This window comes from Syngnathoides biaculeatus, chromosome 9, assembly GCF_019802595.1.
Source record: "Syngnathoides biaculeatus isolate LvHL_M chromosome 9, ASM1980259v1, whole genome shotgun sequence".
Classification (NCBI taxonomy): Eukaryota; Metazoa; Chordata; class Actinopteri; order Syngnathiformes; family Syngnathidae; genus Syngnathoides; species Syngnathoides biaculeatus.
In genome coordinates this window covers 30,963,408-30,984,743 of record NC_084648.1, presented here as the reverse complement: position 1 = coordinate 30,984,743, position 21,336 = coordinate 30,963,408, and the positions used below count along the sequence as shown (strand labels likewise).

The 21,336-nt window shown below is 40.4% G+C and overlaps 1 protein-coding gene across 2 annotated transcripts in view; it reads left to right on the top strand.

The window, feature by feature from the left end:
* Nucleotides 1–21,336, top strand: part of helz (helicase with zinc finger) — a 130,324-nt gene that overhangs the window by 50,805 nt on the left and 58,183 nt on the right. For both annotated transcript variants that reach the window (XM_061828683.1, XM_061828684.1), the window contains 3 exons: nucleotides 8,301–8,427; nucleotides 8,529–8,741; nucleotides 14,843–14,982. In XM_061828683.1, coding sequence (XP_061684667.1) covers nucleotides 8,301–8,427; nucleotides 8,529–8,741; nucleotides 14,843–14,982 — 480 coding nt within the window. The remainder of the gene's footprint in view (nucleotides 1–8,300; nucleotides 8,428–8,528; nucleotides 8,742–14,842; nucleotides 14,983–21,336) is intronic.

Here is a 21,336-nt window from a genome sequence, read left to right as displayed (position 1 = left end):
GTCCTCATGTCCTCCCTTACAACGTCCATCAACCTTCTCTTTACTCAACCTCTCGCTCTTTTTCCACGACAGCTCCATCCTCAGCACCCTTCAACCAATATATTCACTCTCTCGCCTCTGGACATGTCCAAAACATCGAAGTCTGCTCTCTAAAACCTCATATCCGAAACATCCAACTTTGGCTGTCCCTCTAAGGAGCTCGTTTCTTATCCTATCCAACCTGTTCACTCCAAGTAAGAAACTCAGCATCTTCATTTTTGCTACCTCCAGTTCTGCTTCCTGTTGTTTCTTCAGTGCCACCATCTCGAATCCGTACATCATGGCTGGCCTCACCACTGTTTTCAAATGTAGAGTAATTTATATATATTTATATATACAGTGGTACCTCTGCTTACGAAAAGAATCCGTTCCAGAAGTCGTTTCATAATGTGAAAGTTTCGTAAGTAGAAAGGCATTGTACATGGAAATAGCCTAATTCGTTCCATCCAAAATGTCATGGCGTTTCATCAACACTTTTTTTTATTCTGGCTGACGGAATAGTGGCTGCCTCCTCCTCAACGCTGCCAACCTTTTCGTGTGTTGCATCGCCTCCAGCCTGCTGATTCTGAACCAACTCGTCGATGTCCTCCTTAGACTTTCCCAGCGAAACGATTTCCTCAACTTCAGGTTCAACCTCCATTTCGAACCTCTCAAGTCGAGCACCGGCAGCATGAAACAACATGCACGCATGTCTTTTGATGGACAAGAGACAGGAAGTGCATCATGGGTAAAGACTGACATCTCTCCTAGCCAAGGTGATGGCGGGAAGATGCCCCGGTGGTGGCCAATGGGAGAACAGCTCTATTGTGCCGCTTTCAAACCAAGATACATGACGAGATGTTTATGTTCGGCGGAATCCAGTGCCATTTTTATCCTCAGGTATCCTGAATTTCTTTCGGAATTTTCGCTTCCTGAAAATGGGCTACAGCTGTCGGGCTCCTCTGGTTAAACCACTTTTGAGCTTGAGCCAACGTAGGAAGCTTCACAACTGGGCCATTGAGAAGAAGAGGGCTGTTGGCCAGTGGTGCAAGGTCCTTTTTTCCAATGAAAGTAAAGTGTGCCTCAAGGTCCAAAGGTTTGAAAGAAGACTGGTGAAGCACAGAACCCAAATTGCTTGAGGTCCAGTGTGAAATATCCAGTCAGTCAGTCATGATTTGATGTGCAATGTCCAGTGCAGATGTTGGTCAACTCTGCTTTCCTAAATCAAATCACCACAAGAGTCTACCAGAATGTTGTGTTAGATGACTTCATGATTTCTTCTGTTGAGGATATGTATCGAGATGCAGACTTCATCTTCCAGCAGGACCTGGTCCATACCATACCGCCAGAAGCACTAAAACCTAGTTTGATGCCCATGTCATCACAGTGATGACAGGCCAGCCAACTCACTAGATCGAAACCTCATTGAGAATGCATGAGGTGTTATCAAGAGGAAAATGAGCGGCACCGAACACCAAAGAACTGAGCTGTAACTTCTAGGCAGTACTACAGGCTGGTTGTCTCAATGCCATCCCATATTGAGGCTGTGATTAAAGCAGATTGATTCCCAGTCGAGTAAAAAAGATTAATATACCATGTTTGACATACCATATTTTTATTTATTAGCCTTTTTTTCCCTTTTCCCTTTTCCCTACAAAAATTGAGGTAAATGATTTTAATATTTTGAATTCCTTATTTTGTTGGTGGCAGCATGGTGCACGGCTGGTTAGAGAATCTGCCTCACATTTATGATGACTGGGTTTCAAAGTCTGGCCCCGCCTGTGTGGAGTTTGCATGTTCTCGAGATCCCTGCGTGGGTCTTCTCAGGGTACTCTGCTTTCTTCCCACTTCCAAAAACAGGCATGGTAGCTTAACTGAAGATGCAATTTTCCATGTTTGTGAATGTGAGTGTGATTGGTTTGTTTTTTTTCTGTGTCCCCTGCAATTGGCTGGTGACTCGTTAAAGTGGACCCCACCTCCTGTCCAAACACTGCTGGAATAGGCTCTGGTATTCCTGCGGTCCTAGTGAGCATAAGCGGTTAAGACAACAGATGGGTGGTTTTTGTGGATTTTATGAGCTGGGAGACCAAATGATGTACAAATGAGCAAATACTTGAAATTGTTTAAATTCTGGGCTCCAATTCTATAAATTATGAAAGTTAAATTTTTTTTTAATTGAATCATGAGAATATAACTTTTCCCAGATTTGTATTTGGTGGTGGGGGGGTGGGGTCTGTGTTTGTCTGTATGTGTGTGTTGTTGATTCATTATTCACGGAAAGTATGAGTCCTCTGTTGGGGCTTTCTCGTAGCCAGTCAGGTGTATAGTCGGGTGTGTTATTTTTCCAGATGTACAAGGGAGACAGTATTTCGGAGTCTATAAGTTATTGTTGTGGTAACGTAGTGCGCTGCTCAGAAAAACAGCGAGCCGCTAAAGGAATGGCTTTGGCTCTGTAAATGCATACAAGTGGGACAGTTTAGGGAAAGTTCACTAGTTATCATGGGTTAAATTAATCCTGCGTACTACTTGAAATCCAATTACTTGTATGACTTTCACTGAAGTAAATGCAAAATAAAATTTATTTATATAGCGCCATTTCATACACAAGGCAACTCTGTATGTGGTATACATGATTAAAAGCATTAAGAGAAAAAAACATTTAAAACTGGGGGAAAAAATGAAAAAAAATAAAAATGACAAAAACATACAATAAACTAGACATGAAAATAAATGTGATTTAAAAAGACCTTAGAGTGCAAGAAATAAAAGTGGAAAAACACTAAAACCATGAGAAAAAAATGTGAATTTAAAAACATTCACACTTGGGGCCATTGTCACTTCTCTTATCAATTTCATCCATTTGTGCACAGGATAATGACTAAACACTGCGTAACGGCTAAATGCTGGTTACCATGCTTTCTTTAGACCATGGGTGCCATGACTTTTTTACCGCAAGATCTACTTTTCAAGCAGCCAGCCTCTCACGAGCTACTGACGATGGTGGGGGGGTGGGGGCGGTTGATGATTCACCCAAACTGTTTTAAGGTTAATGTTATGTTGCCTCCTATATTGAAAATACAGAATTTGCTTTTTGTGCACTGTATAGTCTGTGCTTTCATCCTGGGTCAGGCTGTGCCAAGGTGGAATTTTAAAATAACACCATCTCATCCTGCACTTTGTACTTTGGCTTCAGACCAGACCTTTCCCACTCGGAAAAGAGAAAATCTCATCCAGTTTAACCACTTTTTCTTCGATTATTCACATACTCTGACAGTCATTGCATCTTAAAACAACAGCATTTCTTTAACTTTCTCCATTAATATCGAAAGTAAACATAAGCAGCATGTCTAGCTCGTCTTTGCGTTTCCCAGACTGTGTTGCTAACTAAAGCAGGGGTGGTTGACGCTGTAATTATAAAACACATAAAACGTTGATGGGCTGCGTAAGTACCGTAAAATTTGTAATTATGAGTGTACATCTTTAAGAGCGGAGATGGGGGTGGGTGTAAGGTAAATTAGGAAATTGAATGTGGCGGAGCAGCGGTCCCTGTTAGAGAAAGTTCCTTGTGCTGCCTAAACCATTGGCTTCTTCTTTTTTACTGTACGTATGTGAATTGTGCTGTTGGATGCAATAACCAGTCATCCCTAACTAATTGAATTACATTGCAAAATTCCACAACCTGAATAGTTTGACATCTTTTTTTTTTTTTTTTTTGGCACGCTGTCCTGCAATCTACCAGTCGACGCATTGAGCTCTGCTGTTTTAGACACTATTTGACCTGAGTCAGTCAATCTCTCAATCTCTCTCTCTCTTTGTATTATGTAAGCATTTCTTTCATGTATTAAGGACCTAAACCATTTAGTATGGAGTCATAGACTATGTACAGTCTTCTCCAAAAATATTACAATGGCAAGGTAATTCGTTTGTTTTTACTATATAGGAAGACATTTGGATTTTAGAGCAAAAGATGAACGAGAGAATGTTCAAATTTCCAGCTTTTATTTAATGGTGTTTCCATCTAGATGTAACAGTTGAGAACTGAGCACATTTTATTTGAACCCACCCACTTTTCCAATGAACAAAAGTAATGGAAGGATGAGTTTTTGTATTTGTTCAAGTGTTGCCTTTTACCAGATGGCGCTTGTTTTTGGCTATGGGTTTCACCTTTTGAAAATTACATTGGTTGTTAAACATGAACAAGTGAGAGCAGTCTATGAGAGAAAAGCAAGCCGTTTTGAAGCTGAGAGAAGAAAGAATCTATGAGCTATTGCACTATATTCCAAAACCACTCAACAAAAAGAATCGAAAGGCCAGTTTGGATTTTGCAAAAAAAAAAAAATTCTCGATTTATAAGACAAGGTTAACCTTTACCAGTGATAGAAAGGCCAAAGTATGGAGAGAGAGATAGAGGATCTCCTTATGATCCAAAATACGCATGTTCATCTGTGAAGAATGGTTGTAATATCCTGGCTTGGGTTTGGATGGCTGCCTCATGAACGGGCTCACTTGTTTTTAATGATGTAAATATTGATGATAGGAGCAGAATGATTTTTGTCTACAAAACCATTGTGTACGCCAATTTACAGAAAAATACATCCAAAGTAATATGAGAAGCTTTGTCATGCAACAAGACAATGACCCAAAAACACAACAACATAAAGGACTTAATCAGGGTGAAAAAGTGGAAGATCTTAGACATCCAATTCAATCACTGGATGTAAACTCAATAAACCATACATTTGTAAAATACCTAATAAAGAGGAGACTGAAAGGAGAAACAGCCAGAAACAAAGTGAAAGGGATACAGTAAAGGACTTGAAAAGCATTTCCACTGAAGAATGAAACCATTGAAGTTAGTCAGTCGCACGCTTAATGCAGTTATTGTCAGTAAGGGTTATGCCACCAAATATATATATATATATATGTATATATATATATATATATATATATATGTATATATATATATATATATATATATTAACTTTAAATGCTTGTTCATATACCTTTGCTCACTTGAAAACTGGGTGTGTTTAAACAAAAAGTCCTCTTTTCTGAGTTGTTCACCACAGAGTTTCTTTTGACTTGTCCCTTTTGGGGTCGCCACAGCGTGTCATCTCAGATGAACGCACATATGTTTGGCACAATTTTTACGCCGGATGCCCTTCCTGACACAACCCTTCTCAGGGAGTAGAGGCCCCAGCGGGATACGAACCCACAACCCCTGGTTTACCAAACCAGTGCTCTAACCACTGAGCTACGGGGCCTCCCTGAGTTGTTGACCACATCTAGATGTAAATAAAATAAAATATGGAATGATAACCCTGAAGGGGGGGGGGGTTCTTTCAGATTGTCCCCTTCAGGGTTGCCACAGCGTGTCATCTCAGATGAACGCACATATTTGTTTGGCACAATTTTTACGCTGGATGCCCTTCCTGACGCAATCCTTTTCAGGGAGTGGAGGCCCCAGTGAGACACAAACCCACAACCCCTGGTTTACCAAACCAATGCTCTAACCACTGAGCTACGGGGCCTCGGAATGATAACCCTAGATGCTTCTGCAACTTGAATGTAGTCCACTTATTGTTAATTCAGTTGATTGAACATAATTTGGAATGCCATACACCTGTGTACATCAGGTCTCAGAGCAGAAACCCAGCAATGTTGTCGAAGGAATAGTCTGGAGACCTCAGGGACTGGATTGTGTTAAAGGTCAAGCTGGAGAAGGATACAAATGGATTTCAAAAACATTGATGGTCCTCAAAGCAGTGTGATCTTAATTATTCAGAAATGGAAGAAGTTTGGAACCACCAGGACCCTTCCTAGATCTGGCGTCTGATCAAGCTGAGTAACTGGGGAAGAAGGGCCTTGCTTCAGAGAGATGAACAAGAACCCTTTGGACACAAAGGTGAAGCTCCAGTCTTCCCTTGCAGAGATAGAACAATCCAGAAGGTCAACCAAAAATAACACATTCCACCAATCAGGCTTTTATGGTAGAATGACCACACGGAAGCCACTTCTCACTAAAAAAAAAAAAAAAAAAAAAAAAACACATGGCACCATGTTTGGAATTTGCACAAACACCTTAAGGATTCTCAGACCTGTAGAAACAAAATTCTCTGGTCTGAAATGAAAACTTTTTATATCTAATCACGGCTGGTAAAAGAATGGCTTGAGTGCCTGAATGTTTTTATACTTATTTCCAAGTAAGTTTTTCAACACTGGATTGCATATTTGCTGGATTTAAAATTTGCAACTATGCTGCATTTTGAAGTGCAGTTAAATGTTAAGTCAGTGCATCAAATTGTAATGCATTGATTGACACTTCTGCATTCACTCACATCAATTGCAGTTGTTGTTACTTTTTTGATTGATTCATTCATTTTCTGTTCTGCTCAGCCTCATTAGGGTTGTTTAAACGTTGTAACTGTTGTATTTTGAAGTGCAGTTATATGTTAAGTCAGTGTATCAAATTGTAATGCATTGATACGTCTGCATTCACTCACATATCAATTGGAGTTGGTGTTCCTTTTTCATTCACTCTTTCACTGTCACTGCGTGTGTTCATTCCACTCTCACGAATTGCAGTGAAGAAAATGAGTATTTGAACACCTTTGTATATTTCAAGTTCTCACACTTAGAAATCATGGACGGGTTTGAAATTTTCATCGTAGATGCATGTCCTCTGTGAGAGAGAGAGATAATACTTATTTGCAGCTGTATAAAACAAATCATTAAAAAAAAATCATACATTGTGATTTCTGGATTTTTCTTTTTAGAATCTCTCTCTCACAGTGGACATGCACCGACGATGAAAATTTCAGACCCATCCATGATTTCCAAGTGGGAGAACTTGCAATATAGCAGCGTGTTCAAATACTTGTTTTCTTCACTGTACGATGAAAATTTCAGACCCCTACATGATTTCTAAGTGGGAGAACTTGCAATATAGCAGGGTTTTCAAATACTTATCTTCACTGTAAGCCTCCTTTACCAATGTTCATCTGTCCTTTGTTTTGCACTTATATGCATTTCCCCTGGAGATCCCTTTAGATTTCATTACATTTTATATAAAACCACTACCTATATCGTTTGAGTGTTTGGATTTGATAAGACATCTAGTATTGATAATTTAAAAAAATCCTGAAGCAGCCTTCCACTTAAGTTTTGTCATTTTAATACATTTTACGCATCTAAAAAGGGATGTGGTCCCCTTTTCCAAATAAAGAAGGCTGTTTTCAGCGTTAAAAAGTCAATCGGACTAACCCAGAAGTGGTATATTTATTTCTCTAATAAATTGGGTTTTATCACAAGTCCATATAGGCTACACATGGTATATTGTTTTCCATGGTGAATAGATATATCAGGGCTACACTGATGTCTGTTGGTTGTACCTGTGATCAAGCTTTAGCTCAAATTTAATGTACCCACACTTGATTCATCTAATTCAGATTACCTGTTCTGGACCCAAATGTTCCCAGTTTTGAGTTCAGTGGAAATTTAATCAGAACTCTGGTTTGTAATAAGAGAAGATGTTGAACCTGCTTGCTATAATCCCAACTAGGTTACAACAAAAATGCAGAGATTTGAAGCATCACAATGAGAGAAGTGGATGTCCTGAGAAAACTAATGGTTTTGATAACACAAGGGCTTTGTTATTTGACAGTGTTTGTCAAATTCAATTTGGAATTCTACTGAATGGAATGCAACCCTATATTGCAGTGGTGCTCAATGGGTCGGTCGATCGCAAGGCAGTCTTGGTCGATTGTGGCACAGCTTACCCAAAAAAAAAAAAAAAAAACGTCAGCCAATGTTCCCTCTAAACTGCAATCGTGCGCAATTGTGCACCGCTGATGCAGTCTGAGTTGCGCGCAAGAAAAAAAAAATACAATGCAAATTGAAAGTTGAACATAGTTATTCAGTTTGTGGCATCTTGCGTTGTGATTCAATGAGTGAGGGATGTACTGTAAAAAATGAAAAGAGGAAGCCACTAGTTTCTTTTAGGGAGCACACAGAACTTTCTCTAACAACGACCGCTGCTCAGGCACACACTCTGTTTCCTACTTTATCTTCCTGATCTCGAGATAATAAAGTCTGGGCACTGCTATATTGTAATGTTCTAAAACTTAAAATATGTCAGTCGAGAAGACTTTTTCTGGTTCCATTATTTAACAGGAGGAAATGTATTTGCAATCCCAACAAATTTTACAATGACCAGCCACCTGGCTTCTTTGAGTTCATTGTATTTTAAATGTTTTTTTGGTATTTTGCTGTTTGTCTCCAAGGTTTAACATCAAAGTGAACCTGCAGCTGGTATCCAGCTTCATGCTGACCGGCATTTCGGTTGGAGCCAAGTATGCCCAGAATGGACAACTCTTTGCACGTTTTAAACTTACAAAAACACTGTCTGAGGTATTGACTGTATGGATTTCCTGTTGTAGTCCTGCTATGGGTCTTCTAATTGCTTTCTCTGTTAGCTAGTTCAGTACAGCAGTATTTCTCTCATCCTTCAGGACACACTGGCAGGACGACTAGTAATGACCAAGGTAAATTCAGTTCTCTTCCTCCCCTTGGGCTGGGAGGGTGTCATCAGCCAGCCACCACCGGGGGTCAAAGAGCGTGTCTACGAGGCCGTGATTGAGGAGAAGACCAAGGAATACATCTTCCTCAGGATCTGCAAAAACTGCTGTGATGAACTCGGACTACTGCCTGACAGAAAAATCCAGGTTTGGGCTTGACAATGTTTATAAAACGTGTGTACACCCTTGTTTAAATGTCAGGTTTTTGTTGTATTGACTGTCCAGTGGGAAGAAGCAGTATGTGAACTATTTGGAATTTCTCAAATTTCTGGTCTTAAAATGTGGTCTGATCATCTAAATCACAAGACTCTTTGCCTAGACGTATACCAAATATGAACAATTTGTCATAATTTCATTGAAAATAACATGCAGAGTGGTGTGAAAAATATTAGCTCCCAAATTCTCTCTCATTTTATATATATATATATATATATATATATATATATATTATATATATATATATATATATATATATATATATATATATATATATATATATATATGATGATTTTGCATCAGTTCCCCATGTTAATCTATAAGATCATCAAACAAATGTTAAAGGTCAAGTGTCATCCCTATAAACATTCTAAAATAGATATTGTAATGAAAAATACATGTAACATTATTCATTTCAATGTCTATACGAAAAAATAAATGTGAGCGGAGTGCGCGTCATCCATGCGCAAAGTTGCAGAAGTGTCATTCTACGTCATCCAAGTGGTCGTCATATTGGTTGCATCCTCTGTCCGTGACGTCACCCAGACATTCGCCAATGAAAACATGTGGTGCACCCTACAATGGTAGACGAACATGCCCCTTCTGACACGGATGCTCTTTTCGAAAAGGAGAACACCACACAACCGAGTGAAGTTACCGGGGCAATATTAGGCTTTTGTTTTGAGCCATATTCAGATGATATGCGATCATGGCCAAACCGCCTCCCGTCCGATCCACTTGCGCGGCGGAGATGAGCCATCACGGCTCATTTGAACTGGCCGGTGTGGCTCATTTTCGGCGCCGAGGTGGCTTATTACGGAGCCAAGCCGTGCTGCTTTAGGGGGTTGTTCATAGCCGCCGCAGTACACATTGAACAACACCGTCGAGCCGGGGCACTTTACTGCGTTGTCGTCGCACGCGGCTGAGTGAGACATTGACGGCTCATTGAGCTTCGGGCTCGAGGACAGCGGCGGCTCTGAAACACAACGGCCCAAAACACAGAAGCGAATCAACAACAAAATGGCTTCAGAAAGAAGAAAGTGTTCTTGAGTTGCGGCATGACCTCGAGTGCTATTGATACCACCCATCCAAGAGATTCTGTTGAACTGCAACAGTTTTGTAAAGATGAATCATACAAAATTCATCGTTGTGCATGTTTCTGGAGCTACAGAACGTTTGCTTGAGGTTATTTGTGCCAAAGGAGGGTAAAGCATTTATCAAATCCAAGGTGGGATGAGCTAACTTTATCCTCTCTGCCCTGTGAATGTTTGTTTTATAAAAAATATGAAAAAGATAGGGGATAAAAAATACATTTTGGGTTTCCTTAATGGTTTAATAGTTTCTGCAGGAGGAGAAACATGTCACAAACATTTTCCATTGCTCTAAAAATGTGGAGTGTATATTACATTTTCTGTCAATGAAGATTTGCTTCACAGCCTGCGGCACGTGCTTCTTGGAGTCCAATGTGGCAGGTGGCTGTCTCAAACAATCCACCGGGTGTGTGATGGGCCATGGATCGCAATGGGATAAAGAGATAGCTGAGGAGAACAGAGGATTCTTGGACTAAATTATTTGCTTTATTTGTCAGTGTATTAGGTTTGCCTACATATAATGCTGAGCTTTTTGTCAGTATATATTTGGACTGACACACAGTGATATTGTTTTAGTTGCTCAGGTCTGGGGATGCCTGCATTGTATTGTGCGTCTCAAAAGAGAGGAGGAGGATGCTTTGTTTCCTGTCTCTTTTGGCACCATTGAGGTGTGGAGAGAAAAGCATGATTAATAATTTTATGAGGTGAATTGAAACTGGCTTAGTTTTGTAGGGCATCCCTTTTCGAAAGGCTGCTGTTTTATTTTTGTCTCTGCAGTCTGTGTTTTAATACACTATTTCCCTATAAAGGGGAAAAGAGAGGACTACATATTTCCATAGGGAGGTCCGAAATTACTAGAGGCATGTTCCATTTCTTTTTAATTTCTAAAAATAATTGACAATGTTTTCATTATTGTATTTAATTTGATCATGAGTGCTCATTGCCATTTGGATAGTGGGCCAATATAGCCCCCTATCATAGCTCACTGGTTAGAGCATTGGTTTGGTTCATGAGTTTGTATCCCACTGGGGCCTCCACTCCCCGAGTAGGTTGCGTCAGGAAGGTCATCCGGCGTAAAAACTGTGCCAAGTAAATATGAGCATTCATCTGAGATGTCACGCTGTGGGACAAGCCGAAAGAAAAACAACAGCAGCATATGTTGTCTTCATTATAAGGCTTTTAATTTTTTGGAGCTCCAGCCAGATTTGGTTTTTGTGTTTTTGGTTCAATATGCCTCTTTCAGTATTTTGAGTTGCCGAACACTGGTTCTGGCGAACACTCATCTTTATTTTTGTGATTTGGATGATAAAACTTTATTCTTGTGATTTGGATGTTAAAACTATTTTATGGCCAATGTACTTATCCAGAAGAAATTCCAAAGAGTTCACATACTTCTGCTGCTGCAAAAATAAGACCAAAATGAATCATTCCAAAACCTTTTCCACCATTGTGACTTTTAGACTGTACAACACAGTTGAAAAAAATAGGTCTTTGCAACGGGGAATAAAGAGACAACTCAAATGTGGTTGCACAGAGTGTGTACACCTTCATATACCTGAGGGATGTGGCTTTGCTCAGAAAGTGAGCACTCTTGTGACCATAGTAAGTGCCTCTTATTAATCCCAAACAAAATTCTGTCCCAGGTGCCGCTCCCTGACACATTTGTAGTTGCATCTGGCACAAGCTGTGGTCTGTAGTGTTTTCTTAGCATCTGAGGTATCTCGTTTCAAGGTATCAGGAGAAGGATACGAAATAATTCGGAAGGTATTAAATACACCATATACTATGAACAGTGTTGTTATTGCATGGAGAAAATATGGAACTGTGATATTGTCAAGAATTGGACCACCCCAACCCCCAAAATAGATAAAAAGAAAACTGGTCAAGGAAGCTGCCAAGTATCTGACTGCAACATTGTAGGAAAGAGGTTTTGGCAAATCCTGGCTGTTTTGTATATTTGACAACAGTCTGCTTTTGTGTGTCTGGGCTTTAGGGTTGATTGGCAAGATGAAAGTGTTATTACAAAGAAAAACTTTCAAGCCAGCTTCAAGTATGCATATTAAACTTAACATTCGTGTTATTGTTAAAAAGGGGAGTAGCACAGAACACTGAAAGTCTCTAATGTTTTAAATTACTTTGCTGCAGTTGAATGAGTGGTTTTGCTTCCAGGCTTGCTTGTTAGCACGTGAGCTAACATAATCGGTTAACATTGCCTTAAGTGTCTCTGTTGTGTGGATGTACACACTGCACATGGAGCAAGGCTGTGGAGTATTGGATGGAGCCAACACTGGTTGCCAGTCTTCCATGTGCCCACTAGTGGCTAATGACACAGCTGTCCAACACTGTCAGCCCACTCTGATCTTCTCGCCAGCTCACCACAACATTGACGACTGAGCAAGTCCAGAAAAATTCTGTCCCTTTATCAAACGAGAAGTCGATGTAGTGATTATTGTGACAGACCTAATGATTTGTCAGATTACGACACCGGCACATCGGCAGTCTTAAAATGGTCTACATACTTGTGCAACCACATTAACTTTACTTCCCATCTCAAATATATATATATATATATATATATATTGAAGTATACAAATCATTGGGTTACAGTAGTGGGGGAAATGTTTTAAAATTATGTTGCTCATTTTTTATGACGAAAATCAAGCTTTGAAAAGTGGTGTTGATTTATTATATCCACTCTATGTGCTAAATATACAGTGCCTTGTGAAAGTATTGGGCGCCCTTGAACATTTCAACCTTTAACCACATTTCAGGCTTCAAATATAAAGATAGAACTTTTTTTTTTGTCAAGAATAAACAACAACTGGGACACAATGGTGGAGTGGAACGAAATTTATTGGATATTTTAAACTTTTAACAAATAAAAACCTGAAAAGTGGGGCATGCAATATTATTAGGCCCCCTTGCATAAATACTTTGGTTTGGCCATTGTAACACCTGGATACGTTTATTTGAGAACCATGTCATTGTAGATTTGCCTTTGTTTTGGATCATTGTCCTGTTGGAAGATAAATCTCCATCCCAGTCTCAGGTCTTTTGCAGACTCCAACAGGTTTTCTTGCAGAATGGTCCTGTATTTTGGCTCCATTCATCTTCCCATCAATATAAACCATCTTCATTGTCCCTGCTGAAGAAAAGCAAGCCCAAACCATGAGGCTGCCACCACCATGTTTGACAGTGGGGATGCTGTGTTCTGGGTGATGAGCTCTGTTGCTTTTACGCCAAACATATCGTTTTGCATTGTGGCCAAAAAGTTTGATTTTGGCTTCATCTGACCAGAGCACCTTCTTCCACGTTTGGTGTGTCTCCCAGGTGGCTTGTGGCAAACTGTAAACGAGACTTTTTATGAATATCTTTGAAAAATGTCTTTCTTCTTACTACTCTTCCATAAAGGCCAGAATTATTCAGTGTACAACTGATTGTTGTCCTATGGACAGACTCTCCCACCTCAGCTGTAGATCTCTGTAGATCATCCAGGGTGATCATGGGTCTCTTGGCTGCATCTCTGATCAGTCTTCTCCTTGTTCGAGGTGACAGTTTAGAGGGGCGGCTGGGTCTTGGTAGATTTGCAGTGGTCTGATACTCCTTCCATTTCAGTGTAATTGCTTGCACGGTGCTCCTTGAGATGTTTAAAGTTTGGGAATCTTTTTGTATCCAAATTTGGCTTTAAACTTCTCCACAACAGTATCTGGGACTTTCCTGGTGTGTTCCTTGGTCTTCATGATGCTCTCTGCACTTTAAACAGAACCCTGAGACAATCACAGAGCAGGTGCATTTATATGAAGACTTGATTACGCACAGGTGGATTTTATTTATCATCATCAGTCAACATTGGATCATTCAGAGATCCTCACTGAACTTCTGGACTGAGTTTGCTGCGCTGAAAGTAAAGGGGGCTGAAGAATATTGCACGCCCCACTTTTCAGTTTATTTGTTAAAAAAAGTATAAAATACCCAATAAATTTCGTTCCACTCCACGATTGTGTCCCACTTGTTGATTCTTGACAAATTTTAATTTTATATCTTTGTTTTAAACCATGAAATGTGACAAATGGTTGAAAAGTTCTACGGGACTGAATATTTTCTCAAGGCACTGTATGTGACCTGTTCTGTCTTTATTGCAAGCCAACATGATATCAGGAAAAATTTAGCAATGAGTAATGTATCATCTGATTGCTCTGTTATTTCTTGACTCTCAGCATTGCCTGTGAATGTTTCCCTTCTGAATGCCTATTAAGGACCAAGTTTCTGTAATGGCAGTCATTAAAACGACTCTCTAACTACCTAGTGTGCAAGCAGAACTTGTTGCTTCTGGCTGATAGTTTATCATTTCTTGTTAGTTCTTCAATGCTGAATTCACATGAATAATTTGAACACTAAAAATGGATCATGGACAAATTTTCACTGACATGGCTGGCGCACAGCCAATACAAGTGCCACACTCTCACTTGTTCCTGCGGAGACAACCGCTGGTTAGCCTCATGCTACTCACAGTTGTCCTACAGTCCTGCATGCCTACAAATTGTTTCCCTAATGCCTGAAGTCTTTCTTCTTGTCCCAACTCTCCGAAGACCTGTGCTGTCGGTCTGTGCTCTCACACAATGATAGGTCTCAGATCGATATAGTGTGGCCACTTCCCTGGTCCGAGATGGAACAATTTACAACATGTTTGGTAATCTGACATAACAACTGAGGTGAACAACAAAAAAATGTAATGTAGTGTGAGCTCAGCATCAATGAGTCAGTTCAGCCGTGTTGCCTTATACTAGTATTCCTCTTCATCTGACATCTATAGTTCATTTTAGCCATTCGTTTTAAGACCCTATTTTCCTTCTTACAGGGCTCACATTTAACATCTTATTGGTGTTAAAGGTTGTAAAACTGTTGTTTAGTTAGCTAATGATGGTGTTTTCTTTACACCAGGTGGAGCTCCAGTTCCAGCTGAATAGGCTTCCGCTGTGTGAGATGCATTATGCCCTGGATCGCATCAAAGATAGTAAAGACAATAGAATTCTTTTCCCTGATGTTACCCTTGTCCCAACCATACCCTGGAGCCCCAACAGGTAATTCACATTGTACACACACTTCACGTTCAGCTTTAGATGCTTTGCTGATGTTGGACAGGTACGGAGAGTAAAGTTGTATGTAATCTTTTAATCATTGGAGTCAAAGCCAGATACAATTTGCAAAGCTTGTGCTTCATCTTGGTTCCATTTCTTACATTGCCCTTGAATTTTTTCAAGTTTGGGAAGATAATAAAAATTGTAGTATAGTAGTTGTACAAGCATCAGAAAAACTTAAGGAATTGGTACCACATTCATCAGCAGTGTTAGTCTGTGAAGAATGACTTGTAGTACTATGTAATTTATGTATAAAATTTAAGTCATTTTTATCAGTTATATTCCCGGATAAATGTATGTAATTCAATTCCAGTTGCTACTTGAAATTTTGATTATAATTTTTAATCACACTAAAAAACAACTGCCCCAAAAGCTTGACTCTCTAGTCATGTGCTACTCATCATCTTAATTATACGCTGTTATGGGAAACACAACCCAAAGGGTGTTTTTCAGCAGTAAAGGTGGTGTCTATGTCAGAAAAGTTCACACCTTTACAGGTACTCTATGTAACCCTTCCAGTTAATGGCTTACGGTAACTGGAAGCACTCACATATAATAAAATGGGTAAGAAGTTCCAACCTTCCCTATCACTTTTCATTGCTCGGTTAAATGATAACAGTCTGATTTAGTTTCATATCATTTCTGATGACAAAAAACAATGTTAGGAAAGTAGTTTTTCCTGAAATATGATCTCGAAGCTCCACCTTCTGGTGCAATCCATTAATTTTTCTGATATTTTTAAAGTGTTACACTCATAAACCCCTCCAAAAAAACATTGTGCTTCTGATTTCCTACATTTTTTACATTATTTTTAGAAAATAGTTTTACTCTGTCTCCAGTACATGGTGCCACTATTTTCTTGTAAGTTATCATTAATTCACCCTCTCTTGCAACACCGGAATCTCAGCAGAGATGATAAATAAACTTGAAATAAACAAGACTGAGGGTAGGACCCAGATTCAAGAAGCTGATGTGTAAGAGTGGATTTTAGGAAGGTTTATTGCCAGGCAGAGGTCATACAAAGAATGGTAGACCAACAGGGGGATAATACAAAAATCACAAGGCAAAAGGCCTGGTCCAAAAAAATGAAACAATGTCAAAAATTGGACATGGCAAAACATGAAAACATGACTTGATATGGCTCAGTAACACTATGACATGGGACGAGGTTACGTTAGCTGATGCCCATGAACACACATACATAAAATACAATGATCTTGCAACGAGTGGCATGAAAAACAAGGCTTAAATGCACAATATAATCAAGACGCAACGAGGTGCAGCAGCGCGCACGAGGAAGTGGCACAGGGTCATGTTGCCGTCCTCCGTGGCTGCTGTCAAACACCTGACTTAACCCTGTGCTTCCGCAGCAGTGCACATGTGATTGTGGAGAACCACGCCCCTGACATATTTATTACGTGGTGTAAAAATGTTAGGGTCGGGGGGTTGCTGGGAATATTGGAACCACAAGCTTTTTTTTTGATTATATATAAACTTTTGAACACTTAAAAGAACACTGACTGTAGAAAAGTTTCATCAATTTTGGATTTGCTGATGGAAAATGAATGCCATCACTTATTTAAGTTTTCACATGATATCCACATTTTCATATCATATCCACAATTAATGATATACAGTGTAGGACGTGTTACCTTTGTGCTGTCTGGTTGGCCAGTTTGAGTTTACGGAGGAAGTGCTTTCATTTGCATTGACTGTTCAAAGTCTTCATTGTGAAAGTTTTAAGTATTTTTTTAAGCAATGAAAACATTAACCAATATTTAGCAGCTTTTTGAAGAGTAAAAAGAGCAGTAACTGAAGTTCAGTCTTGTGTAGTCTTTTATAATATTGTCTTTGTGTAGTCCCAAGTATTGCTATACACACACACACACATGCACACGCACATGCACGCACACACAGTCACATTTGAAAAATGTACAGGTGTGGTCTGTTAATGCCCGCAGATATAAAGGTACGGGTGTGGTCCACCAGTCATGCCCGCAGTTAAAGTTGCAGGTGTGATTAGGGATGGAATCTCAAGACCTTAAACTAACTTACTGAGTATGTAGTTGGTACTTCATACCATAATCATAATTTATTGACATTGCACTGAGACATTTTTAAAGAGGTCAATAGACATTCAATTTCCAAACTAAGTATTCATCTTATAAAATAATTTTATTTCATCATGATGTATTATAATCTACCGTATTTTACGACGGTATCTATTGTCAATCCATTGAACGCTAGCAGTAGATGATCTATATCTTCCTAAAGCATGTAGAGCGGAAAAGCTTTAAACTTCAAGATAACGCAGTACCACTGGAGTGGAGTGAATGACCGTTTGCATTTACAGTGACGAAAATAAGTATTTTAACACCCTGCTATATTGCAAGTTCTCCCACTTAGAAATCATGGAGGGGTCTGAAATTTTCATCGCAGGTGCATGTCCACTGTGAGGGAGATAATCTAAAAAGAAAAATGCAGAAATCACAATGTATGATTTTTTTCTTTTTTTTTTTTTTTTTTTCTCTCCAAACGATTTGTGTGATACAGCTGCAAATAAGTATTTGGACACCTGAGAAAACGAATGTTAGTATTTGGTACACTAGCCTTTGTTTGTTCACCAGGTTTGCAGACACTGCAGGAGGGATTTTGGCCCACTCCTCCACACAGATCTTCTCTAGATCAGACAGGTTTCTGGGCTGTCGCTGAGAAACGCGGAAGTTTCAGCTCCCTCCGAAGATTTTCTATGGGGTTTAGGTCTGGAGACTGGCTAGGCCATGCCAGAACCTTGATATGCTTCTTACAGAGCCACTCCTTGGTTTTCCTGGCTGTGTGCTTCGGGTCACTGTCATGTTGAAAGACCCAGCCATGGCCCATCTTCAATTCTCTGACTGAGGGAAAGACGTTATTCCCCAAAATCTCACAGTACATGGCCGCGTTCATCCTCTCTGGAATACAATGCAGTCGTCCTGTCCCATGTGCAGAAAAACACCCCCAAAGCATGATGATACCACCCCCTGTGCTTCACAGCAGGGATGGTGTTCTTGGGATGGAACTCATCATCTGTCTTCCTCCAAACACGGTTAGTGGAATTATGACCAAAAAGTTCAATTTTGGTCTCATCTGACCACAAAACCTTCCCCATGACTCCTCTGTATCATCCAAATGGTCATTGGCAAACTTAAGAAGGGCCTTGACATGTGCTGGTTTAAGCAGGGGAACGTTCCGTGCCATGCATGATTTCAAACCATGATGTCTTAGTGTATTACCAACAGTCACCTTGGTCGTCCTGGGCTGATTCCTCACCTTTCTAAGGATCAGTGAGACCCCACGAGGTGATATCTTGCATGGGGCTCCACTCCGATTGAGATTGACCGCCATGTTTAGCTTCTTCAATTTTCCAATGATTGCTCCAAGAGTGGACCTTTTTTCACCGTAGCCCTTTTCAGCTGTGTAGAGTTGTACAATTTTGTCTCTGTCTTTGGATAGCTCTTTGGCCTTGGCCATGTTACAAGTTTGAGTCTTACTAATTGTATGGGGTGGACAGGTGTCTTTATGCAACTAACGACCTCACACAGGTGGATCTGATTCAGGATAATAGATGGAGTGGAGGTGGACTTTTAAAGGCGGACTAACAGGTCTTTGACTTTCAGAATTCTTGCTGATAGACAGGTCTTCAAATACTTATGTGCAGCTGTATCACACAAATAAATTGTTGAAAAAAATCATACATTGATTTCAGATTTTTTCTTCATGCACCAACAATGACAATTTCAGACCTTCATGATTTCTAAGTGGGAGAACTTGCAATATAGCAGGGTGTTCAAATACTCATCTTCTTCACTGTAGCTATATGGACAGACTAGTCTGTTAGAACTTAGATCAAGTCAAAGTAAATCACAATCTCAGATTTATTATAGTAAGATACTGAAACATTACCTGTGTTATATCCCAGAAATGTTTTCAGTGTCACTGAATTTCCATTGACATGGCTCATGATGTTGATGACCTTTGACGTAAATGTGCCTGTAGTATGTGAAGCAACTTGGAACATGTGCTTTTGGCATCACTTCGGATCATGCTGAGTACTGTCAACTTGCATTTCCTGTCTCCGGGGGAATACTGCCCCTCCTTGAGCTGTCATCTTATCGTGGTGGAGGGTTTGTGTGTCTCGATGATCCTAGGAGCTAAATTGTCTAGGGCTTCATGCCCCTGGTAGGGTCACCCCTGGCAAACAGGTCCTAGGTGAGGGACCAGACAAAGTACTACTCCAAAACCCCTTGGATGACTACAAAAATTGGATCTTGGTTTCCCTTGCCGAGACGCGGATCACCAGGGTCCCCCTCTGGAGCCAGGCCTGGAGGTAGGCCTCGAAGGCAAACGCCTGGTGGCCGGGGCTACACCCATGGGGCTCAGCCAGGCACAGCCCGAAAGGGTAACATGGGTCTCCCTTTCCATGGGCTCACCACCTTTGAGAGGGGCCACAGGGATCAGGTGCAACGTGAGATGTGTGGTGGCCAAAGGTGGGTGCCTTGGCAATCCCTGGCTACAGAAACTAGCTCTGCAGAATAACTTTAAACATGCAATAATGATATAAAAATAAAAAAAAATTAAAAAACAAAGACATTATTTTTTATTTGCACAGAAAGTAACATGTACAACAATTTTTACTTGTAACTAGGTAGGGTTAATGGAACAAAAGAAAAAAGCAATGCAAAACAATCAACTGTTTGAAATGTCTTTGGTGGGGGTCACTTGCCCCTTTTTCATAAAGAACGAATCTGTCGTTTGTTTCTGCCATCTTTTAAGCACTTTTCTGAAATGGCTCATAACATTAAAATTTTGTAGTGCTCTGCAACATTCAGCTTTATTAGGGTGATGAAGTTCGACAAAATTATGGATGTCATTCCATTTGGCACAGATAGCTTTTATATCGGCACTTGAAACATCCTTCCTGCCTTCAGTCTCATCAGACGACATCTCCTCCGTCTTCTGCTCCTCTTGAAGGTGCAGGAGTTCTTCAGTAGTGAATTCGACACAATGGTCCTCCAGCAGGTCCTCAACATCATCAGTGTCCATCTCCAGACCAAGTTTTTGGCCTATTGTCACGATTTCATGGATGAGTTGACAATCCTGTGGAGACCCCATGTTGCCACCAGCAGCTGCTGAAGGCCTTGGGACAGCTGCAAGACCTTCGAAGTCGTACTCAGCAACACATTCGGGTCACAATTTCTTCCATGCAGAGTTCATGGTCCTGTGTGTCACCTGGCTCCAAGCTTTGTCGACGATGGTGATCCAGTGGTATATGTTGAAATGATTTTACCAAAAATCACTAAGTGTTACCTGTCACTCATCACCTCGAAGCATCTTTGGAACAAAAATTTTGTATACAATTTCTTAAAATGGCGATGACGTGCTGGTCCATGGGCTGAATCAAGTCTGGAGGCGCATCGTGTCGAGGTCACTACTGTGTTAGGAGGAAGAAACTTGACTTTAATTCAAATTCATCTGTTAGGTTCTCCTCCAAACCTGGAGGTCCATTGTTCATAAGCAGAAGGCACTGTCAGGGCAAATTTTCCTCCTCCAAATAGGTCATCACGGTCGGAGCAAACACCTCATGCACCCACTCGGTACAAAATTGCCGGGTCAGCCAAGCCTTGCACTTGGACCTCCACATAACACGCAATGTATGCTTCATAATGTTATTTTGCTTGAATGCACGGGGATTCTCTAAATGGTACACTAACAGCTGTTCGCGTTACCACATAAAAGAAGCTAAACCTGTCCTTCATTGGCTTGTGACCTGGCAGTGACCTTTCCTCCTGCGTGATGTAGGTCCTTCATGGCATTTTCTTCCAGAATAGGCCCGTTTCGTCACAGTTGAAAACTTGCTGGGGAAGGTAATCCTCGGCCTTGACGAAAGGGGCAAACTCGGCTTTTGGACCTTTCCGCGGCAGCCTGGTCCGAACTTGCAGCCACCCCATGGCAAACAACGGAGTGTATCCCACTTCTTTTGCGGAATTTTTAGAACCATCCTCGACTTGCTTTAAATAAAAAAACCTCAGGAACTCGACTGGGGTCTTTTCTTTTAAATCTGTATACAGCTTTCTAGCTTAGGCGCAAATCACTTCCTCGCCAACGCTAACCCCAGCTAACTGCTGTTCATTTATGAAAATAAGAAGCAACTTTTCGACTTCCTCCAGGATCTCTGGCTTGTGGTTGTTCAACACGGTTGCTCCTCTAGCAACATCACTTGTTTTTTGGACATCCTTGTGTTTCAGAATGTTGCTGATC